The sequence below is a fragment of the Opisthocomus hoazin genome, chromosome 19 (genome assembly GCF_030867145.1).
Source record: "Opisthocomus hoazin isolate bOpiHoa1 chromosome 19, bOpiHoa1.hap1, whole genome shotgun sequence".
Lineage (NCBI taxonomy): Eukaryota > Metazoa > Chordata > Aves > Opisthocomiformes > Opisthocomidae > Opisthocomus > Opisthocomus hoazin.
Window position 1 is genome coordinate 11,592,537 of NC_134432.1, and position 24,142 is coordinate 11,616,678.

The window sequence follows — 24,142 nt, forward strand, 5'->3', positions numbered from 1 at the left end:
CGGAAGGGCGGGGCGGGGCTGGGCGCTCCAGGCGCGGCGGGCCGGGCGCTATGGAGGCGCGGGATCTGCGCTGGGAGGCCTTGGCGGCTCTGCGCACCTCCAGCAAGGGCCAGCTGAGCTACTGCCGCCGCTGGCTCCGCGATGAGGTGAGGGCCCGCTGCCGGCGGGCGCCTGGGAGGCCCCGGCGGCTCCCGCGTTGCTTACGGGGGGGCTGTGCGTCCCGTGAGGGGGGGATCCGCGCCTCGGCCCTCGGAGCGCTGCCCCAGCCGCCTACATCCACTGCTTGCCTCGTGAGCCGTCAGGGCGTGAAATTTTGAGTCGTCCTCGTGGTGTCTGGGCTCCTCGGGTTCGGGCAGGCGGCGTTACAGGGGAAAGTTCAGGCGTGGCGGGCCTGCCAAAGCTGGGGAGCCCGGAAAAAGTGTTGAAAAGCGCAGGAAAACGGGCAAACGGGGCACTGAGCTGCGATTATAAAGCACCTGCTGACCTGCGCGAATGTTTTCAGTGTGTGGTGATGTTTCATTGTTTTCTTGATCTGTTTCGCGTTCACGGAAGATATTTTCTCTCTAGGACATCCTGGAAGGATGCATGTCTCCTCTTGTACTCTCCGCTTACTCTGGCTGGGTGCTGGACACAGTGGTTGGGCAGTGGGCCCCAGAAACAGCACCCTCCAGAAGCTTGACACCTGAAGAGTCTGCTCCCCTCGCAAACCGGTCATCTTCTCTGGAGAAGGTCCCGCCTGCTAGCTGCCAGGGCTCTTCACCTCTGTCATCTACAGAGCCAAGTGAAACAAAGGTAGCTCTCTGGTTAGAACCCCTGTGTGAGCAGCTGCGAGAAAAAATGTGCTAACTTGCTGCCGTAAATTGTCTGATAAAGGTTGGTTTGTGGTCTGTTCATTTGTGGAGAAGAGTGTGCTTGGTTTTAACTTTTTGCAGGATAAACAGGTGATGATAAAGATAATATTAACAAGATTTTTGTAGAACAATTTTTCATAGCAGGCCAAAAGTAAACTCCCTTTTTTCACCATAACTAAGGAAAATCTAGTTGGAGCTGTAAGGGCGTACGGATTAGTAGCGCGGGATTCATCCATTTGGAGAGATAAGGTCCCAGAGTAGGGTGAGGCCTGTGGTAAGAGCCCGTGAGTACCCTGTTGGGTTCTCTGGAGCCTTTGAATGACTGGGATGTGTTGTGGCTCTCTTTTACAAGGCAAAAGGGTAGGAAGCTGAGCAGTGAGCAGTTAAATTGTGGAGGTAGTGAAGTTGGTGAAGCACCTGAAAACAAGTGTCCGTTGCTGTGCATTAAATGATGACTTCACCACATAACAGTGATACTGAGCAGCAAAGTTTTGCATCATCTTGACCCCATTTAGGCTTAAGAAATATATTGTGAAGAAAACACCTTAATGAAGCAACAAGATCTGATAAAAGTTACAAGAGTGTCTGAAGACTCCTCCTGAAGAATGATTCAAAGTATAAACCTGTCTTAACTTCCAGTGTAACATCTTCATTGCATGTAAAGAGAATGTGGGGACTCTGTCTAGCCTTTCTAGGTGACATGACAGCCTTTGTGAACATCCTATAGGCTTTTGGTGTCTCTGCTCCCAGTTTTAGTGACTGGGAAAAGTAATTATCCCAACCTTGTATAGGTGCTGAGGATACTCAAAATGGTGAGGCTGCACTACTGGAGTATATAACTACTCTGAAAAGTTGTGCATTGCTTGACTCCTTTGTCTCTTTCACTGCAAATAATGTGTGGTTTAGGAGACCTGATTTACCTCATTTCCTCTATGAGTTGCTGATACTGTATTCAGTCACTAATTTTGCTTATGTGCTGCCCACACAGGGAAATGAAGATCTTAGTCTGCTGGAAATGGATCAAGAAGTCTTTCCAGCAGTTCTGCCATCTAAAGTTACAGAAGTTGAAGGCTGCATTCGGATGTATGAAGAGATGCACAGGCTGAAAGGAAAGGTAAAAAAAAAAGATGTTGCGGTCTTCTGTCCAAATTTGGGTGATTACTACATCATTGTGTTTCTGACACCTCTGCAATCTGCAGGAGGGGCTAAGGCAACGGCAGGAGCAGCAAGAACAGATGGTGAGGGCAGTGTACGACCTGGCAAGTGAACAACTGAAGCGCTTTGATGAACTGAAGGAGCTAAAGCAGCATCAGGAGTTCCAAGATTTGCGAGAAGTAATGGAGAAGAGGTAAGACTACCTCAGATTTTTGGTATCCAAAAAATATTATAGCATTTAATCAAAATGAGGGTTAATTCTTGTGCCTGACAAGCTCACCTGCTGTCTTTCTTACTTTAACTATCCTGTTACTGTTTGTCTTTGAGTAGAGCTCTGGCTACTGTTGAGGTTTCAATGGTTAGAAAAAGTCTGTATTTGTGACAGTTAAAGCTCCTTTAGCTTAGCTTATTTTAGAAGTAATTTGCTGTGTGTGTATTTTGTCTTGCGCATGTCTTGAATACACATTTTCTGTTTTATGTGTGTTGTAGCTCAAAGGAGGCTCAGGGACAGCAGGAGAAGCTGAAGGAAGAACACCGACACAGAGCAAAGGTCTGAGACTTGTAAAAGTTCTCTTTCATAAAAGGCCATGACTGCTCGGTGGGAACTGGAAAGCTCATTGGATTTGTTTATATTTACATGGCACCCCTGGAGTGCAAATATATTTTCTGGTGCTGTCCTAGACACCTGCTGCATTGTTGTGGAAATGCAGTAAAGGCATATGTGTTGTAGGAGCAGGAAAGACTTGTAGCGCTGGAGGTATTTAAGTATTTTGTCTCTCTTTGTGTCTTTCTCTCCCCAGGTATTAAACCTAAAACTGCGTGAGGCAGAGCAGCAACGTCAGCGTCAGGAAGAGCTGGAGCGTTTGCGTAAGGAAGAGGGCCAGGAAAGATTGCGTCGCCTTTATTCCATCCAGGAGGAAGTGCTGCAGCTGAACCAGCAGATTGATCCCAATTACAGACACAAAGATTTGCCAAGAATCGATCTTTCTACATACAGTAATCGTGGCAACCAGATCTGTGGGCTGGTGTCAGGACTCATCCGCACCACAAGTGAGGTAGAGACTCTAGAGCTGTTCTTAGCTTTGGCTGTCATTCCTTCATAAAGCTTCCTGTAGCTGTCTTCAAAGCCAGCTTGTTATGAGGCCATTAAATAAGATGTCACAGAAATGTTTTTAGATCTTCATTGTATAAACCATCTAATTTAAAAGGAGATTTCTTTTCCATGGCACTCTAGCTGTTCTCTTGAAAATGGCTTATAAAAATGCGTGAGGATTTCTACAGAAGAAAGATGAATATTTAAAATACTGTAAACTTTTTATTCTGTCAGACAACCATGGAAGTGGAGTGGTTCAGAAATTTTAAAATACTGAACACATTATGGTTCTTCTATGCCCAGAAGCCTTTTTGCAGTAATTAGGTTTCCTTGAAATTTTTTTCTCTGTGTAAAGATGGAATACAAACTGTGAAAAACAGAACACTGTAATAAGGCTAATTCTCTGTTCCAGCTTGTCACAGCTGGCTTTCTGCAGAGGAAGCTGTCTAGGCTTTGCATTGGGGTTCCCTGCTACTTGTCAACATGTGTTACTAAGTTTTGTTGTCCAGGATCTTGTGCAGTCTAGTCGTGGACTAACGTCACTTACAAATGTTGTGACCAATGTCATGTACAAATAAAGGAGGGAGAGATTTTCCCCAGAGAGGATAAAGTGTGTAGTTGGCTCCCAGAGTATCTGAAGGCCAGTGCTTCAGAGGCGCGTTGCTCTTGCCGTTGGTCTACAGACAGTGGCACAAAAGACTGATGCTGTATTGCTTCCTGTTTCTTGACAGAGAGGTTTCCCTACTCAAGTAGATGTGGCCAATACTGAACGAGCACTGCAGGAGATGCGAGGGCTGATATCCAGCATGCAGCAAGAAATCACTGCAGCTGTGGAAGAAAAAAGGAGGAGGGATGAAGAGGAAGAGGGACAGAAGCAGAAAGAGTTACTGAAAAAAGAGCAGATGAAGGCTCAGACTCCTGCCCCTGCACAGCAGTCAGGTGGAAAGCAGCAGAAGGAAGGTTGGTTAGGCTTTTTTTTTTTTTTTCTTTTTTTTTCTTTTTCCTCCTTTCACACTCTTTTGCTGTTTGGCTAAATACTGCTTTGGAATCTCATTGTTGTGATGACATACCTTCTTGTAGGCTTTAATTTTAGCACAACTAGCAAAATAGGTATAGGACTGCTGGCAGCAACCTTTTGAAATGAAACTGATGCGGCATAAACTGACTGTATTAACTGGAACAAAACCTGCTCTTCCTAGACAGCATGCCATATATTGGAAGATTAGAGAATAACATTGTGCCGCCTTGTGCATGTAGATGGGTCATGCGTGATATGACAAAAGATACAAGGACAGACCACTGAAATGGTTTCCTTCTTGAGAGTAAATTAAGTCCAGATATCCTGCATATCTAAGCTACTAAGCTGAAGAAGGAGGACTCCTGTATAGCTTGCAAACTTGTAGTTCATTTATGAATGTAACTTTCTAAACTAAATCCTAGGAAAAAAGCACTCATGGAGCTGTTAGTTCCTTGCAATTTTTTAAAAAAAGTTTTCTTAAGAAAGATCTAAAACTCTAGAAAACCTTAAGTCTTCCGCTATTTTTTTTTTAATATCAGGACTTCAATTCAAGGCAGACAAAAGTACCATGCAGTGGTACCAGCAGCTTCAAGATGCTGCTGAGCAGTGCGTTGCTTCTTTCAGTGGACTCAGCAACTGCAAAGACAACAGTGAGGTATGAACGAATAATTAATACTGCTGAAGAGAGATTGTCTTAATTTCTAGGGGAAATAGGACAGCTTTCATTTAAAAGAAAAAAAAAAATTCTAACTTGGAAGCCTCTATTAACAGTCTGCTCATCCAAACTATCTTAGTAGTTTACTTGTCTGTAAATGTTTTTAAAGTTGTTTTTTTGTTTGCTTATTTGTTTGTTCTGCAGGTTAAGAAGATAAAAACAGACTTGCAGAAAGCAGCTACGATCCCTGTGAACCAGATCTCTAGAATAGCAGGTCAGGAAAACACCAAGAACCCAATCCAACTGAAATGGCCTTTGCTGTAAAGATTTTAGTAGGGCACAACATACCCAATGTTTCTATAATTACCCCTACAGCAGAAAGCTGGTACGCATACAGTCCAAGTCTTTGCAGCACAGTGTTTGCTTACATTTTGAGGTTTGTTGCTTCCCACAGAGGCATCTTGCTTCATCGTGATTCGGTTTCTTTAATGAGATGTAGCGAATGTGCCATTTGCGATGCCTTGCCCTCGGGCTGTAGGTCTAGTCTTTGTGGAGTTGGTGTGGTCTGGTTAAGCCTCACCTGCAGTTTCCTAATCTTCTGTCTTCATACATTCCATATATACAGGCTCTCAGCTGAGAGGGATATTTGACAAGATCAATAACCTGCTCTCTGGAAAGTCTGTTCAGAGTGGAGGGCGAACTGTATCAGTGACTCAGCATCCGCAGGGTCTGGATTTTGTTTTTTACAAACTTGCGGAGAAATTCGTGGTGAGGAAATGTTCTCTTTATTGGGGTGGCAAAGGTAGCTGGTGCTGTAAGAAGTTCCTCTGGACACTGTCCTCTGTCTTCAACTACTAAGAACAAAATTACTAGGTGTTTAGCTTGTATTAATGTTCGTGTTGATGAGAGAAAGTGCTTTTTGAATTAAAAAAAAAAAGTGAAAGAAATTAGTTTCTCTTTCCCTCCACTCCCTTACTTTATCTATTTGAGGAGGAAGAACTATTTTAAATTCCAGGCTTACATGTTACATATTCTGAACTAGTTATGTACAGTGTTGGTAGAAAACAGTTTGTAACAGGTAATTTATGGTCTATCACAAAACTCTGTATGTGCTCAAAACCTTACATCGTGGCAGAATTGGGGGTGGGGAGGGGGGGGCTAAGGCCCAAGAGGCAAACTGCTGTTCCTGCTGTGCAGTTAGCACCTCCCAACAAATGAAGTGTCATTGTTTAAGCTGCTTTTTGAAGTTGGAAATATTTTTTTCTATTCTTTATCTGCTAAATTTGGGCTGTTTAAACTTTCTTTTGTCCCTGCAGTGACAAATATATGCAAAAAATAAATAGCCCATGGAGTAAAACTGCAACTGATACGTAAACAGTTGAAAATGATTGTTTGGAGTAAAAATATCTGTGCAGCCTTGTGCTTTGTGCCTGTGTTTGCCAACCCCTTCTTTCTGTCCTGAGCCAAAGTTTATTGTCATCGTCTGTGGGAGCTGAGGACACAGCTTTATCAGCTTTTCTGTGGTTGGCTACATAGCCGTGGAAACATTAGGATCCTGTAGTAGAGGCTAATTACACAAAAAAGAGGATTTTTTTGTCTGAGAAATGGCTTGAAGAGGTGGGGACTGACTTTCCTTTCCCCCCTCCAGAATCAAGGAGAAGAAGAAGTAGCTTCTCACCGTGATTCAGCTTTCCCGATTGCTGTGGTGGCCTCAGGAATCTGGGAAATGCACCCTCGAGTTGGAGAACTCTTTTTAGCTCATCTGCACAAAAAGTGCCCCTATTCTGTGCCATTTTACCCTGCATTGAAAGAGGGGACTTCTATGGAAGATTATCAGAGGTAAATTTATTATTGGACTTCTTCAGCATGAACCCTGCAAGAGTGAAGACTGTATTCTTCTGAGTGAACTCCACTTCTCCCCATCTCTGATTACAAGCGTGCAGCTCCCCTGACCCTGTTACCCTGGAGGATGCTGTGTCCTTCAGCTTTGGAAGTGCTCTTTTGCTGCTTCGTCGTCCTTCTCAAAGAACAGTTGACAAAGAACAGTTGATAGCCATAGCTTGGTTCATTATCCAGTACAGAACCTAAATATTCTATGTGGTATAAAATAGTGGAACATGTGATCTGGAGGATAATGATCAGCCTTTGCAATAATTCTTGTATGGTTTGGGTGTATCCCTATTCTCAGGACAGTTGACTTAAAGCAAGTTGAGAACTGCAGGAACTCAAGTGAATGTGTTTTGCTGTACTAATACTGGAATGTCTTCTCATACTTAGGATGCTTGGATATCAAGTTAAGGATTCTAAGATGGAAGAGCAAGATCATTTTCTTAAACGGATGTCAGGAATGATTCGTCTTTATGCTGCTATCATTCAACTCCGGTGGCCTTACGGAAACAAACAAGGGGTATGCGTGTATGACATTATAATCAGAACCTTGTTACTATCCCAACAGTCTATTAAATGTATTGTAAACTTAATTGGTAGTTAAGGTGTGCTGAACTTTTAAACCAGCTCATAATATATTTGAAGGGAGATGGTCATAACCATAATCAACAAAGCAATGTAAAGTAATTTGTAGTGTAGACCTTCCTGTCTTTATTTCTTCATAACGTTCGAGTTGTATGTAGGGCTGTTGCAAAATAACTTTATAAAGAAGAAAGTAAATCAAAAAACTGCCTGTTTGGATAATAGCATTTTGCAAGTTTTAAAACAAGTGGTGGGTAGCTTTTTTGTTGTTTTATAGACGCATCCTCATGGGCTGAACTATGGATGGCGCTGGCTTGCTCAGATGTTGAATATGGAGCCTCTGGTAGATGTGACAGCTACACTTCTCTTTGATTTTCTGGAGGTAAGCAATGTGGATTAGTGGTGGTTAAAGGGATCTAAACTGGTAACAGTTTCTGAAGCGGTTGCTGAGGTGAGGTCCATTGTGATTTTTAACAGGGATTTTTTTAACTTGTCCTTAATCCTTCAGAAAGGAATGTCAGTATTTCTGTGTTCTTGCAAATACAGCTTTGGAGCTGAATGATTTAAACCCAGAAGTTTTTATACATGCAACTTCTGTTGTTATATTTGTTTCTGTTTACAGTTCCTGGTATTTTAAAAGTAGTTGCACGGTCCTGTAAGAGTAAGGTCTGTTAAGCACTTGGCATCAGTTTGTACAGTGCAGCAAGGTCCTGTGGCCTTTCCACCTGAATTACTTTACAAAACAGGATGGGATTTTCAGACTGAAAAGGACAGAGCCTGACGTAGGTTAATCCTATATTCTAGGATATATGTCAGAGCTAAGAGCCAAAGTTAAAGACTGAAGTCAGGGGAGACAAACGCTGTTCAATGCAAGCAGTCTTTGGGCTTATCAAATGCCTTCTAAAGAACTTTAAAAGTAGAAAAGAGAAAGTAAAGTGCAAAGTGAAATACACCTTGGGTATTCTGTTAATAGCAGTGAAGTTTGAGGAACATTTGTCCTGTAAACTGACTGTATGAAGAAAGCTGAGGAATCCACACTGCAGTAATCAAGGTGGGGAAATGACTACAGCATGCCCTAGCAAGTGATGCTAGGGAGGGCTGTTGTTTTTGGAGGGAGAACGGAGTGAGGGGAAGAATAGCATAAAATTGGTATCAGTGGCCACCACACAGTCAACAAGGAAAAAAGGTCATTGTGGTGGCAGTAACGGCATTTGGAGGGTTTGCTGGTTTTATTGTAGGTGTAGGTATATTTCTTTAAATGTATGGGTAAAATAGTAAGTGGTTGATATCGAACAGGTTCATTGAAGTTGTCGCTCTAGTCTGAAACCCAGTTCTGGAACCTGGTCTTTGTGGATTTGTGTACCATAGGTGTGTGGCAACGCTCTCATGAAAGAGTATCAGATGCAGTTCTGGAAAATGATGTTACTTATGCGAGAAGACTATTGCCCAAGGTATGGTATCTGGGGTTAGGAATGTGAAACAATCCTTGTTTTTCACTTTGTGAGTGTTTGCTCTTAAATGATTCGCTCATCTTTTCCAATCTCTGTCATTCACCCCCATGCCCACTTGTAAATCAACCCCAACGGGCCAAGTAGATTTTGAAACATGCTGTTACTTCTGCAGGATTGAAGCAATTACCAGCTCTGGACAGATGGGCTCTTTAATGCGTTTCAAGAAGTTCTTGGAGGTAAAGCAGTTTGGTTTTGTTTTTTTTTTAGTTTTCAAGTGTTTTGGTTTTGGGGTGTTTTCCCTTTGTTGGATATATGCATCACTGTGATAATGAGGCTGGTGCTGCTTGCAGCATACCTGATAGTCCAGACCCGTCACTGTGGTGTAACCTGTGTTTTCTAACTTGTCGGTTACTGAATTACCTTAATCATAGTTACGAAGTCAAACATCTCGCTTCCTTCCTACCTCACATGTAATTTTTCTCAGTGGAAACGTATTTTGATTATAAACGAAGTTCAGTGAGACTACTTGCAGTGAGATGTAGAGGTTGAGGAGGATTCTACAGAGTCATTTCTGTAACACCTATTTTTTATCAGCGGTTTGCTTATTTTTAGCTGTTGTCCTGATTAGATACATGAGGAAGTGACACTTTGAACTGCTCTGCAGCGTTTTAGTGTTGTATTCTGCATCTTTCTTTTTAAGAAAGTCTGCAAAACTGTAAAGTACTTGATTATTTAAATTTTTTTGTGAATTTTGACTTAGATTATGATATTAAAATAATCTTTGGATAAAATAAGAGCTTCAGAGTTTGTACTTTCATTTCAGAATTGATTTGGGTACATTTTATTAGCAGTGCTTTGAATGTGTGCAGTAAGAGCCATCAAAATTACTGAGAAGAGATGGCAAATTAAAATACATGTTTCTTTTTCCCTTGTCCTTTCTTTCTCTCTCCACTAGAAATGTCTACAGCAGAAGGAAATTCCATTACCAAAGGGTGCTCTGCAGTCTTGCTTTTGGAGGTCATAAATCAGTCTGTAATTCTTCCCCCTGGAGGTCAGTGCTTTCAGACCTGGCTTCCTGTTTACATGTAAGGGTGCAAGAAATATATTTCCTGTGTAGAGGAATGAGGAGAAAATATTCCATCAACCTGTTAATGTTTAATTCATCAAGATTTATGTTGGGCAGAACAAACTTACATTTAATTTGTTGCAAATAATTGGAAATTATTCTTTGATTTTGATTTTTGTAAGAGTTTGTATAGTAAATTATAGAAAATTGAAGACTCTTCCTTCATATGTTTAAACATGCGGAAGTTGTTTTAAATATAGTATCCTGGTGACTGCTGGGCTTCAGAGATTAAAGATTCTTGGATGGAAAATTTGTACAGTGCTCTTCTGTTTGTGGAAGTGAAAATACCTCACAACTTTATGAAGTCTTAAACGAGTAATCAATCTCAGAAACGTGCCGCTAGAACTTTATTTTTGTATTTATTACATCTGTCTTTTATAATTAAATTTTGATTATGCTGATATGCATCCTGTTTGTCTCGAGAACATCTTAAAACTATAGTGAGGCTGGTAAAGGCATTTGGCCTAGCAGTGTTGACATTTCTGTCTGTTGAAGGTAGCTTTGCTCCAAGAGGTGGTACTCTCGATTTGAGAGAGGTAGACTCATTGTTTTAAAAGGTTTGCATGGATAATAATAACTTTATGGGGGAAGAGCAGAGTTCCTGAAACTACAGAAATTCTGTGTCTATTATCCGTCAGATGGATAGAAGCTAATAATCCACTTTCGTATTGGGGAAAAAAAAAGAAAAAGGAAAAAATGGCAAAATGGTGCATTCATTCTAGCAGTTTGCTGATGTTCTGCCATCATTTGAGGGGGTGATGGTACGCTGGGCTACCTGAAGTGCATTTTGTAAGGGCTGTTTTTATGTAAATAGATTTATTCCTTATTGATGTTACGGTATTTTATGTCTCAAGTACTGTAATACTTTTGTACCAATGGTGGATTATTCTGAGAATAGTTCATTCTAGAAGTCTGTTTAAATGAATATTAAAGTTTGATTTTTCTTTTTAATCTGAAGCTGATGCAGTTTGTTTTTTTAATTGGAGAGAGATGCTCAAGAAAATCTACAGCTCCTTGGTGAATACAGGAGATAGATAGTACGAAAGATCAGAGCGATGGGAGATTGTCTGGTTTATGGTGTATTGTCCTTGAACTATTTTGGTGGCCTCTAAGATGAGAAAATTTGCTTCTGAGTTCTAGAAAGTAGTGTGTTATTTTTGCAATATACAGTTGCAAGTTAAAATTACTGTTGTTTTTACCAGATCGGTTTTTGTTATTCCTAGAGGCGCTGCAGTTTGAAGCTACAGAAAGTGCAGTTGAGGCCATGTGAGAATCTGCATTTGATTTTTATATAGCACTTGAGATTTCTGAGAAAAGGTTGTAACATGTGCTTTGGAATTCAGGCCGTTAAAACCTTTAACACTGGCTTTAAAATTGACTGGTAAATAAATTAAATCTGTATGTGTTCTGTATATTTTGTAAACTGACTCTTGAATTCTTTAGACTGATGTTACTGGTGATTGTTCTGGGGTACTGGAAATCTCCTTCTGTTATCCTTGTGTCAGAAGACACTGAAGCAATACAACTTTCATTGGTGTACTTGAAAATGTTCAGGTTTTTTTATACCGAGTGGATGTGTTTTAATTACATCTTGTGTATCTGCAGTTACGTTGGAGGCTCACTTTGCCAAGATACTAATTGGTACTGTCTGTTAGAAACAGTCTGCCTGTGCCAAAACAGGAGCAGTGGTTTGATGATGCATCTGTAAGATACAATAGCTTGCTGCTTTTTTGCTGGTACTAGAGTTTTCTAATATTTGTGGGAGGAATATAAGTATGTATTTTTATAAATAAAAAACACGGTCTCCTTTTCTGTCTCAGTGAAGAGCACCCAGGTACTTACATGTTATTGCAAAAACAGAAATAAGAATTTCTCATTGAATGAGTGCACTTCAAAATAATCATAATAAATCAATATTTATTTTTAGATGTAGCTTAAGGTTGCATCTACTGCTTGAACTGATGGCTGATTTGTATTATGCTGTTCTTTGTCATTTTAGCAGCTTTGAACGTTGTTAGCCATTTGGTGTTACGAAGATGCAGTGCAATTAAGGCCTTATGCCTGTATTCCTGGTGTTTCCGTATGCGTGTGTCACGTTTGATAGAAAAAGGAGAGCGTCTCGGATGTGAAGATACTGTGCATTCAGGACGAGATGCATTAAGATTGCCATGAGTCATGCTTTTCCTTGGAGACGGTCGTTCCAGGCTGCAATGTCACTCACTGCAAAGTGTGCTTTTTCCATTTAAGTACTTTAATAAAAGAAAGCATTATTAACTCCAACCCACTCACCACTTTGATCCCATGAAGTTCTTGCTGCCTTATCGAGCCTCTTCAAAAAGAAAAAAAAATATTTAAGAGATTAGAACTTCTTTGCCATGTCTATTTTAAACATCTGGTTTATACTTTGAATTTATGCATCAGCTTTTCAAAAATAGATTTCTTTTGACAGGCATTTGCAGCCTTTTGATGCTTTGTCCCTGCCAGGCTTCTTTGTGCGTGTGACACTGCACGCTGCTTCAAAGGACAGCCTTACCCGTATGTATTTTTAATAACGTAAAACTACTGAGGCTGCTGCTTTGAGTCTGGCTTATTGATTTAAATTGTAAAACCTGTCCCCCAGGTGATGGGGCAGCAGCAGCTCCGGCCTTCAGGAACCGAAACCGCCCCTGGCTGAGGAGAAGGGGGCAGAAAACCCAGCTGTCGCCATGCCGCAGGGGCATTTTAACGGATTCCCTATGTCCTCCGGTATTTTCTTCGTGTCCGAGGCTGCTCGGTGGAGGGCGGTGAAGCGACGGCCAAGGCCCAATGCCCGGCCGCTGCTGAGGCGGGGGGACAAACGCCCTGCGCCCGCCAGCCGCCGCCCCGCCACCCCGCTCGGCTCTTTCCGGATTCGTTCGCCTCTTTCCGGAACCCCTCGGCTCCCTCTGGCCCTCCCCGCATGCGCCGCTCCCGCAATTCCCCCGCTGCGCTCGGGTGGGTGGGGCCCTTCCTCGGCCCCCGAGTGTTGCCGAAGCCCTTCGGCTCTTTCCACCCGCCCGGGAGACCGTTCTGCTTCGCTGACGTCACCTCCGGCCCGCCTTATAAAAGGGCGGGCGCAAGCAGCGCACAGTCTGTGGCGGAGGGCGCGGAGGCGGCGGCGGCGGCGGGGTTCTGCGCACCGACCCGGTGAGGCGGCGGGCGGGCGGGCGGGCCGCGCCGCGCTAGTTGGGGGACCGCGCTCGCCTTCATCCGGCCCCGCTCGGGTGGATAGAAACCCCCCGCGCCCGCTCCGCCTTCCGCCGCTGCGGTGGACAGGTGTACGGGCGTGCGCCCCCTCAGCCGGGGGCTCCCGCGGCTGCCGCTCGCCGTCCCCCTCCTCGGCGGCCGCTGCCGTGGGGTTTCTGATCGCGGGCGGCCGCGGAGCCAGGCCGCGGCCCTCGGGGGAGGGGAGGGAAGGGCGGGGGCACAGCCCCGGGCAAAGGGCAGGCGGGCGAGGAGCGGCGGGACCCGCCCTGGGCAGCCCCGACCCGCGGCGGGGATTTCATTCAGCGCCCTGGGGAGGGGATAAACAGGCGAGTGAAGAACAGTGCCAGCGAACCGCCGTGGGCAGAGCGAGAGGCCTTACCCGCTCTTCCCTTCGCCCCTGTCCGCTCGGGTTTGCGGTAAAACCCTGCCTCCCCCCCCACCCCGGGGGCGAGAGGGAGAAGCCGGCGCTCTGCGGGAACCCGGCGGGGGGCTGCACAGCAATGGCCGCCCTCGGCTCGCAGCAGCCTAGCCCTGTCCAAGGGCAGGAGCTGCAGGGAGGAATCGTGTGCGAGGGGCGAGGAGAAAGGGGAGCGGTCGCGGGGCTGGGGGCTCGGTGGGGGCTGGGGAGCCCTTTCCACGAGAAGATGGGTATCGCTGTGAGAGGACGGACGCGTAAAGAGCTTGCACAGCAGAGTTGTCCAGCCGAGCAGGAAGACATTTAAAAGAAATCCTCCCGACCTGTGTGCCTTTGATACACGGTGTCGCTTTGGCGTATAGGTCAGGCACTGCGGTTTCCTTTCATGAAAGAATCAGGATTTGCTCCTCTCCTGATTAACTTTAAAAAAAAAATCAACATAAATCAAAGTAATGACAGTCAATTTTTTCTCGATTTATTGCCTGCACACACGTTATATGGTTACAACGATACAGATCATAAATATGTACCAACGGGGTAAGCGTTTGCCCTGGTATTTAAGGAGAAGCATAAGCAATTATCACTACATTTTTTTCAGCAGGTCTGTGTTGACTGTTTAGGATTTTTAGTAGCTATTTTGTCATAAAACAGGTATGTGTTTCAGACTAAAATGTACGTGACTGCTGAGCAGTCTTTCATACATAATTAAATAGGTTCTGAAGAGCGGTTGTCTGGAAATGGCGAATGAACGCATTAGGGGGGAAAAAAAACCCCAACCCAAAAAAAAAAACAACTCAGCCTGAAATGGTTCTGTATCTTTCGGGGGGGGAAAAAAAAAATCCATTTTCTTTTGGCATTTTGTTTTCAGCAAAGTGCCAGAAGATTCTGATGACTGTGTTCACTGAAAGGCCTTGGTCAGGGATTCAGATTTGTTCAAAACAAATATTAAATCCCACTGTGTGATTTTTATGCACTGAAATACAACTAGCAATGGGTTCTTCCATGAAATCCTCATTTCTCCTTAATTAGAAGTTGTGCAGAGACAATAATGAACAAAAGATTGGAAAAGGGATGCTTTCTGCTGCATTGTATGCAGGTTCTGTAACTGTAGTAATGAAATTGTTAAGCTGTGAAAATACTTAAACCAAGATGGCAGGTTGCATTGTTCACAAGAAGTAATTTATTTCCATCCCTGTTGCAAAAAAAAAATAAACCCATCTGTATTGGTCAGATTGAAATAGAAATTTTATTTAAAAATACAATTTAGATGTTATGCTTCTATGAGATTGGTAGTTGATGAAGTTAGCAAACATTTGTGGTTGGGATTTTTTAATAATAAAAAAAGGTGGCAACAATAACAAAAATGTTGAAAGTCAAAGACTGTCTTTTAAGATTTCTTTACCTGTTTTTCTCCTGCATGACAGAAAGGTAGGAGCAGCCTTAAATCTCTTGAGACAGGGTGGTACCTCTTGGTGTAAAATTCCTGTTTTTCAACTATTACGTTTAGAACTAACCTTAGTAATTTAATGCAAATTGTTTCGTATCTTTGCTGCCTTATTTTTATCCACTTAATGCATTTATGGAGTTGTAATTGTTTTATTCATAAATACGTTGCTTTTGGGGGTCAACTGATTGCTTTCCCTTTATTGGAGGAAATAATACGAGTTCCTCCCTTTTCTCCGCTGTATGTTGTTATGGAGTGGGAGTTTGTTTTTTCCATTTGTCCGTGGAGTGTAGGCAGCAGAAAAATGGGGTGGAGCAGACTGCAGATGCTGTGGATGGAGGTTGCCAAGCGCAGTTCAGCATTCTGCTCCCATAGCTGACCATGGATCAAATGGAGTGGCAAGCTGCCTTCTCGCTGCTGCAACCGATACACATTAAGCTATGCAAACGCCACGAGAGATATGCAGTGGCTTCAGGAGGCACAAAGGCGCACAATTGCAGCTGTCCATGAACTGCTTCGGGGATTGCTGCATGCTCGTGGGGAAAATGTAGGGTTAGGGGAGGCGAGGAAGTTTTCAGCTAAAAATTCAGTGGGTTAGGTACACTTAACAGCTACAATAATTAGCCACCTCAAAAAATACCTTCTGTCGCAACTGCTATTTGTCCATTTTTTTACTGTGGTAATGGAAAGTAAACACCTTTGTAGATGTTTATATTCATAAACTTTTTAATTAGTTTGTGTCTTTAAATTAAGATACCATGCTTGATTATGCTGTAGCAAGAAGCATCATTTGCCAAGTCCAGATAACTTTCTTTACATTGTGTTTTGACCTTCAGATTATGGTAGTAGTTTTTTTTTTTTAACTAACTGGAAAGATTAGTATATACCAAATTAATTAAGTTTTCCTGTTGATTTTGTAACCTTTTTTGAATGGAGAGGTCTGTTGCTCGCCCCAGCTTGTGTAACAATAATGCCAATTTGTATGTGACAAGGAACCAGAAGGAAAGTATGAAACGTGTACTGTGACAGAGTATGTATTCTGGGGAGAAAAAAAAAAAAAAAGAATCAAGCCATGTCCTTGTGCTAGTCATTAGTTGAATGTTATCTTGATTTCCCCCTCCCTTTTAGACTCTACATTCCTCCATCATGTTGTCATCGTTTCGTAAAGTCAAAGTCCAGGTATTTTTACATAATGCATGAAGTGTCATCGCCATACTTGCCTGTCTTTATTGCACTGACCTATTTGTAACAAAAAGCCATTCCTTTGAGAGTTAGTTCTACGTAGCAGGTGCTTTAATTGTACCTCAGTGTTGAGTCCGATGTGCCTTTCCTTTAATACTTTGAGTTTTCTAATTTCTGTCTGTGATGCATGATGTGTGAACGTTTTTATAGTTGTTATAGTTCAGTATGATTGGGTTTTGATGTGGATTAGTTTTCTAAGAGATTTTTGTTTTAAAAAAGTACTTGAGCAGTATCTTTTTACTTATAGCATCTAAAAATCAATCATGGTAAGATTCACATTGTAGAATGTAATGCATTTGAAGTGGATATTGGTTCCTGTTCCATCCACTTGCACAAATTTATGATCCTTGTATTGTGGATGTGATCCTTGTGGTGTAACTGTTTCTACATCTGTGTTGTTTTCTGTTCAGTGGTGGTAAAATAAATAGGATGTATGGACCAGACATCAGGTGGGTGACACAAGCAACTAGATTTTATTTGGAAATGATAGTAATGTAAATGTTTATACCACAATTAAAATTACAATGAAAAGATAACAAATGAGGATGGTGAATGCTGGGGTTAATTATACAATATCACATTACCTGTAAACTCTGCATTTCTGCAATGCAGTCAAGGTAATTTGCTTTCTCAGGAGTCTCAGCAGAGCGTAGTCCTTGCCAGCGCTGCATAGCTTTATCAAAGGTCTGTGGTGATATTAAAAACAAAACAAAGCCAAAAAACTCCTTGTGCATAAAGGCACCGAATTCAGATGGGCAATTCAGCTGTGCTTATTTGAATAGTGGAATTAAAATTTTAAGACTGAATGCCTAAAAACAAACAGGTCTTTAATTGTCTTCCATATTTCAAAAGTGCATAGTTATGGCTGTGCACAAACCCTCTAATCAGCCTAAATCGCTAGCTTTGCAGCTTGCTTTAGTTCAGACATAATTTACCTTTCTTTTTTCTTTTAATGCTACAGTTTCTTGTGTCCCTGTAATACCTGCTTAAATTACTGAGGCTTGTTTGAATATTACCTCTGCTGCAGTTAGTCGGAATGAGTCGACGACATTAAGCATTGACTTTAGCACAGCTAGTTTTTATGTACTGCAGCACTTGACTTATTTTCCTGGCTTGGAATTTGTAGAGGCTGGAGGCTGTAGGTGACCTTCCTTAGCAATAACCAGGAGCATTTGGATGCAGGGTTCTGCTGCACATAGTCCACCCTTAAAATTGCTTTAATTTGTAGATTTAAATTCATAACAAACCAAATGACCAGGCATTAATTTTGTCTCAGTAGTGCTTTAAATCTCTAGTGTGGGGATATGATACGACATCCTTCAGGTACTTCTTTGTAGTGCAGTATGCTTATGCTGTTCCCTTTGCAGGAGCCAGTGCTGTGCATGCTTTTCACAAGGAGTCTCTTTTATTTACCTGCAGTACTAGTGCCCGCTAACCGAGCACTGAACTAGGCAGTCGTGGTGATTTTGTGTTCGAGGCATATGTAGTGGCTTACTTCTTCCCTGGTGTTTTGAGGAAGATGTGAACGGGAGAAAACAAAGTTGAAAAAATTGTATGGTGTTTTTTTTTTTTCCTCTGTCCTTTCATTTTGAAGGTTATTTTCACGTCCGGTATTACAATTCAATTTTTTTTGCTTAAAGAAGAAAGATGAGCAATCTATTCCCATCCCCCAAGAGGGAGGCAGGAGCCAGCATCAGTTAAATGTTCTTTTGACAAGGCTTATCATGCATAATATTGACAAATGCAAAAAAATGCATCAAGCTGCTCAAGTGTGTGTACATGGGAAGCAGGGAGTGTTTTGGTAGGGAAAGTACTCATATTACAGGCTATTACTAGGGTCACGTATGCTGGATATGTGTAACGCACATCAGGACTTGTCTTAAGAGAAAGTCATTATTTTACTCCATCTCAAGATAGTGATCTTTATATACCGATATCTGCTTGCTTTTCAGGCAAAGGAGTTTAATTGTTTAAGCTTCGTGTAATTGTTTTTAAAAATACACTAGAATCTTCTGTATAGCGCTGAATGTATTTTACATTTGAGTTTTTAAATCCCCAAAAACATGTTTTGGTCAGAGAAATGCTGACGGATCTTATGTGTGTCTGCCCTGCTGGCACCGCTGCAATTCCTGTTTAACCCCCCGCTGTCCCACTGCTTCCCAGCTTGAATGGTGTTGCTGACATCATTGTTGTGCACTGCGGTGTCTGTAGATATCTGCAGTTGTATGTTCCCATTCAAATTTTAGCATATAATTTGTATCATCTGGGGAAGGCTAGTCACTTTAGCTTGAAGGATGAGAGTAATAAGTTTGTTTTGGGTTTTTTTGTCTTAAATTTACTTTTTTTTTGTTTACTTTTTTTTTTTTGAAAAAATACCATCACAATGGCACAATGCGAAGAATTATTTCTGATTATTTTTTTAGTTAGATGTAAGCAGACAAGTGGCTTTCTGAAGTTAGTCTTGCAGCATAAACGTACAGTGGCACGTGCCTCCAGGGATCCCTTGGTTTGGGGACGTCTTTGCGACAACGCCTGCCTTGGCTGCCAGGAAGGTTCTCTCAGCCTGACCTTATCAGCGGGCGCAGGCGGCGGTGGTGATGCAGGGACGTTGTCTCTGCGCACAGCACCGGGGATGAGGCCAGTTATCTGGGGTCGGGCTGGGCGTTCGTGTACATCCCAGTACCAGCTAGGTTTTTCACCTTAAATACATAAAGTGCAACTTCTTGTTGGCAGTTCTCTTGCTGGGGTGCAGAGGTGCGTCATGGATGCCTTTTAAAGATGTAGCTGAACCGTGGAGGTTTAGAAACGTCGTGGAGAACTGCTTGGTATTCAGTGGGGGTAGTGCAGTTCGAGCGTGAAATGTTGGAGGTAGACTGCGTCGTTCTGCAGCATCGATGACTTTTGGGCTTGGAGCTCCCGAGTGGCTGCTGATCCTGCTCTGGCAGAGCGCAGACTTGCTGACGTCAGCTGATCTGCTGCAGGAAAGAACAGTCTATTATTGTGAGACCAAAGCACTTCTTTTACAATTGACTAGCTCGACTTACTGTAGTTATGAAAGGAGCCTTTCTTTTAACGAATTCCAGCAAAAAGATGAGCCAGATTGCAAGACTTGTGTGGTGAGAGGCAAACCAGATACCAGGCTAAATTACAGGAGGTCTCCTAGTTGTGTTTTTAAAATGTAAAAATAATTTAATTAATTTAAATGCTAATTTGAATGATTGTTTGCATAATTTAATAATTGAAATAATTTTATAATATAAAAATTATTTAAAATCCGTTGGGCGGTGGAGGTTATTTCTAATGCTGAAATAGAAGTTGACAGGCAAAGACTGTAGAGTGTTTTCTCCCGGTAATGCCCATCAGCAGAGACTGGCTGCACTGGCGCAGTACATTTAGACTAGCTGCCACTTTGTTATTCCTGAGCACAGTTCAGTTTAAAAGAAGTGTTGTCAGAATTCAAACACAGTGTAACAGCACAGGAAAGGAAGTTTTAAGCAAGAACTTTCCTTCCTGGAGGGAAAAGGCTGCTTGAAAGAACACTGGAAAAAACAGCTGCTTTCTCAGGGAATCGGATCTGTAGTTGAGCTCAAGTTTTGTTCAGGGTTTTGATCTTTTAATCCTCAGATACGCTGATCAAGTGAAGCCTTTGGTGCCACTGCCAGATGAAACCTGGACTTCATTTCTATAATACAGTCTACACAGGCTGGTTGTTGGTTGGGTTTTTGTTTTTTTTCTCCTTGACCTCTTTTGACAATAACGAACGAAACGCCCAGGCCTGGAAGAGAAAGCAAAGCTGAATTTTCTTTCCTTCCTTAAACTGCCGCAGTGCAGTTGGGGCTCAGAGTTCACGGGAGTAACAACTGCTGCTGACATGGCTGTCCTCTCGCAGGGTGGGACTGTTGGAAGAGAGCTCGGCAATGTGTGAATTCGCCCCCATATGTTCCTTTCTGTCAGATGATCCCTTTGCAAGTGCTTGGAAACCAAACAGAAACCATGGCCGTGGAGATTGCTTTCCAACCTGTGGAGTTTTTCCTACAATTATGCAAGATACATGTCTAATTAAAGCATGCAGCTAACTAATGACTAAATAACAATTTAATATTTAACAAAGTATTTTGAGAGATTGCCTGTGTCTTTTCGTATGCAGTTGTAGACTGGGTTTCTTCCCTGTCTTTGGTGGGAGTGATGGGAGTACATTTAGCTTGATGCTTACAGAATTTATAATACAAGCATGAAGTGAGCTGTGCATGTAAACGCTTGTACATCAAGATGTTAATTGCATAATTGTTCAAGCACAAAGTGTTTGTTGCAACAGGTGCTTGATATGCAGAGTGAGTTGTCAAATGAGTGAGTAAATATCCAAAGTCTGATGACAATAATGGTACTGCTTTTTAAATGTGTGTTATGGTTCTGTTCTAATGTGCAGATCTCTCATTGAAAATCAAATTGCTTTTTGAAAGTTTAGGAACTGAAGATTAAAGGTTATCCCAATTTTAATAGAAAGGAGATGAAGCAGAACAGTAGTCAGTGCTTTGCTGTCTGTGGTAACAATAATAGGTTTTAGTGTATAAAACAATGTGTACAAGGCTTTTCAGTCAGAGCAAGATCACTGGTTACATGAAATGCTCCTTGACTTGTCTAGGGGCAGATCTGTGAGACAGCACGAGCGTCTGTATTGGCTTCTGAAAGGTTATGTAGGGAGTGGCAGGCTGAGTGTGTAACTTTTAATTGTCTGAGAGAACAGAGAGGAGACGCCTCACACACAGAGGTCTGTGTATGTATAATATACAGAGATATGTGTCTATATACGTATTTATATGGACCAGTAGGCTGTTAAAGAACAGTAATATTTTTACTTTATCTGTATTGAGTATTTTAAATAATTTTGTATGTTGTACAAGAAATATTTTATGTCAATATATCTGCATATATATGTGTGCATAAACACATTTTCAACGTTTGTGTGAGACACTGCATGCTACAGTTTGAGATGACACTGTCTTTAAATAGACTGCAGCCATATTTTTCCCAAACAAGTAGATCTTAAATGTCTTTGTAAATATTCCTTTCCCATTATTTTCTGTGAGAAGTGTTCATTTATTTATATGTATAATATTTATATTTTATATACGTACCTGCACACACAGAGTAAGACTGTAAGTAAACCACATGTGAGTTTAAAAAAAGCAGGCTTTTCTTTCATGGTTCTCTTCCTGCCCTACCACTGTTTTATAATACAAACAAAATGTGGTTTTTTTGGCTTTCAGAAAATGGATCCGAGTGGTGTAAAAGTGTTGGAAACAGCAGAAGATATCCAAGAACGGCGTCAACAAGTTTTGGACCGTTACCACAGGTTCAAGGAACTATCTTCTCTAAGGCGCCAAAAACTTGAAGATTCCTATCGATTCCAGTTTTTCCAGCGTGATGCAGATGAGCTTGAAAAATGGATCCAAGAGAAACTACAGATAGCATCTGACGAAAATTACAAAGACCCAAGCAATTTACAGGCAAGTCCTACTGCCATTTTATGTTTCCTGTGCTATTAATATTAGGGCGTACCAGGTCAACTGGGATAGACAGAACAAACCTATAAATGTAACTTGAGCTGAGAGCAGTGAAGAAAGATGGATGCAAATACCCACAGCCTTGCAAAGTGTTCTTCAAAAGCCTGGTTTCTTTGGTGATATAATTGGAATATTTCTGGTAATGGATTAGATGCTAAATCAGCATAGAAAAAGTTACTCAGTGCAGTGTAGTGTAAAACCAGCTTTGTTTGATCCTAGAATTTGTTGGATGTTTTGGCTCTGTAAATAAACGTGAATTAACTCGTTGCTTCCACAGAAAAGATATTTGTAGAAAATTAACTTTTGGGGGTGGAACTAGCTGATGGGTTCTTGGATGTTTGAATGCTCCAGTGTACAAGAGCAAACACAATAATGAAATAGCTAAAATTGGGATGTTTGAATCCAGACGTGAAACATATGGTACAGCTATGGTTTCAACTGTGCTATTTTATTGGTTGTTTGTCAGTACTGAATATGCATAAAATAAGCTAAAAATCTTGATGCTGGAAAATGTGGAGGGGAGCTGTGCACCAAATCTGAGTCACGTTCTTTGATGTTCTACTTGTAGGGGAAGCTGCAGAAGCACCAAGCCTTTGAAGCTGAGGTGCAGGCCAATTCAGGGGCTATCGTTAAACTGGATGAGACTGGAAATCAAATGATTAATGAAGGCCATTTTGCATCTGAAACAATAAGAGTGAGTTTTAAAGTTTTCTTTTTTCTACCTCAACAGGCTTTTCCTTAAACACCTTGTGTAGATTGTGTGGATAACTCTATTCCAAAACACTTTTTAAACTTCTGTAGGTATTTGATCAGTGAAATCACAAGAGAATGTGTATTTGTAAAGCTTACAGATATTTTTCTCTTTCATGAGCACCCAGCTAATAACTTTTCTTGGATCCAGTTCTGAGGTGAACTGTCTGCCAGTTGGAGTCCAGGAACCTGGACTGGAAAAACATCCGTAATTCAAATATGTGTTGAAAGTCACAAGGCAAATGATTAATTATACTTGTGGTTCTTCCCAAAATAGCATAATATCAAGAAGCAGCAAATTCAGAAGGCTTGGTGTCAGCAATGTTGACCACTCTGTTTATATATAGCATTTTAATTTTCTGCAATAATAATTATTCAATAACACAAGCAACCACACCAGTAGACTTCAGACATCTAATTTCTATGTGCTCTGGCTCAGATCAGGTCTCTAGTGATCTTTACTTTCTGGTTAAGTTGTACTGGCCATTTGTGTGAATCTCTTTGAATTTGCGTTTCATGGCTTTTTCTGTGAGCTCCAAGTACAGTGCTCTGTCTGCTCTGTTTATCCGGCAGTGAACAGCTCTTAGGACAGTGGCTTCCTCGGTAACAAGCAGTAAGCTTTCTTCAAATCTTTTTCTAAGATGTTGTTTCCTTCTTTCTCTCTGTATCTCCCAACCTGTGTGATGCAATGACAAATGTATTTTTAAAATCTTTGCTGCTGCACTAGATAGGTTTGCATTTGACAGTATTTGAGTGATTATTAATGTTCTAAAAAGTCTGAGCAAACTGTAAATTTTAAGCAATTACTTGACTTGGGAGTTATCTTTTACTCCTCCTGTGAATTCTCATTTTTCTATGGTTATGTTAGTGTGTTCTCTCTTATTTCCCACACACACGTGCACACACGTACATGCGCATATGCCACCAGTAAACAGTTGTTTTTGTTTTGCATACCAGCTTCTTCTCTAGGACTCGTTTTCTTAAATTTGCTGTTCCTGGGCCTCAGTTGTTTCAGTGTCGGTTACAGCCGAAATTTTCTTTAGTGTAAAGTTGTTTAAATCTTCTTCCTTTATAAGATTTGGATGCGAGCTGTTACAACTTTTCAAAAGGAAAACTCTTGTGATATTGTTGTAGTGGTTATCAGACTTAACTGATACGTTCACCATTTGATTATAACTAAGAAAATGTGATTACTAAGAAAAACAGATTTTTTTTTTTTGTAATACATTCTATAATAAAAAACCCCTAAGCTAATGATTATTTTAGAAATCTCATTATGATGGTATAATCTTTACCGCAAATAGAAAAAAACCACTTTGCAGTTGGGTGAGCATAAATAATACTGTGTCTTAGCCGCTCAATATAAGTTGTTATTTGTGTTCTGATCGAAGTGGTAATTTGCCTTTAAATGGTTCAGTCTTTCACGCCGTACCGGACTGCGCAGCGCCCAATAGTAACGGCTACCCAAGTTGGGTTCCACATACGAGTAGGTGAAACTTTTGGCTGTGCAGTGCATCTTCTTTTTGCAGCATCTTCTTTCTTCTTTGGATGACAATTTGCACTATCCTTTTGTGCAGTGCTAGGGAATTGAGTTGTGTGAGCTATTTCTTCCCTTGAAACCTATCAAACTGAACCTTCTAAGTGGATTACATGGGTATCCGCCCATGCTAGCTGTTCAAAAGCT

At 41.6% G+C, this 24,142-nt stretch overlaps 2 protein-coding genes across 10 annotated transcripts in view; both read left to right on the top strand.

Annotated features, from left to right (window-relative positions):
• The first annotated feature begins 30 nt into the window (after positions 1 to 30).
• Positions 31 to 12,098, top strand: GLE1 (GLE1 RNA export mediator). Its single transcript, XM_075439532.1, has 16 exons — positions 31 to 146; positions 568 to 792; positions 1,840 to 1,965; positions 2,051 to 2,199; positions 2,496 to 2,556; positions 2,807 to 3,061; positions 3,831 to 4,059; positions 4,657 to 4,772; positions 4,977 to 5,046; positions 5,398 to 5,540; positions 6,421 to 6,611; positions 7,050 to 7,179; positions 7,519 to 7,623; positions 8,610 to 8,692; positions 8,865 to 8,928; positions 9,648 to 12,098. Exons 1-16 carry the CDS (start codon positions 51 to 53, stop codon positions 9,714 to 9,716), a joined length of 2,112 nt encoding a protein of 703 aa, XP_075295647.1. The 5' UTR covers positions 31 to 50; the 3' UTR covers positions 9,717 to 12,098.
• A 779-nt stretch (positions 12,099 to 12,877) lies between these two features.
• Positions 12,878 to 24,142, top strand: part of SPTAN1 (spectrin alpha, non-erythrocytic 1) — a 53,122-nt gene continuing 41,857 nt past the window's right edge. For 8 of the 9 annotated variants that reach the window (XM_075439059.1, XM_075439064.1, XM_075439060.1 and 5 more), the window contains exons 1-3: positions 16,034 to 16,081; positions 21,412 to 21,651; positions 22,277 to 22,402. In XM_075439059.1, the coding sequence (XP_075295174.1) occupies positions 16,049 to 16,081; positions 21,412 to 21,651; positions 22,277 to 22,402 (399 nt within the window). In that variant the 5' untranslated portion in view covers positions 16,034 to 16,048. Of the gene's footprint in view, positions 12,984 to 16,033; positions 16,082 to 21,411; positions 21,652 to 22,276; positions 22,403 to 24,142 lie in introns of those variants that run through there. The other variant, XM_075439062.1, reaches the window with a different exon arrangement.

Bases quoted from the DNA above. Each gene is read 5' to 3' on its own strand.
- GLE1 (XM_075439532.1), top strand. From the start codon at position 51: ATGGAGGCGCGGGATCTGCGCTGGGAGGCCTTGGCGGCTCTGCGCACC. The intron at 4,773-4,976 runs GTATGAACGAAT...TTTGTTCTGCAG, and splicing joins ACTGCAAAGACAACAGTGAG to GTTAAGAAGATAAAAACAGA. The intron at 6,612-7,049 runs GTAAATTTATTA...TCTCATACTTAG, and splicing joins TCTATGGAAGATTATCAGAG to GATGCTTGGATATCAAGTTA.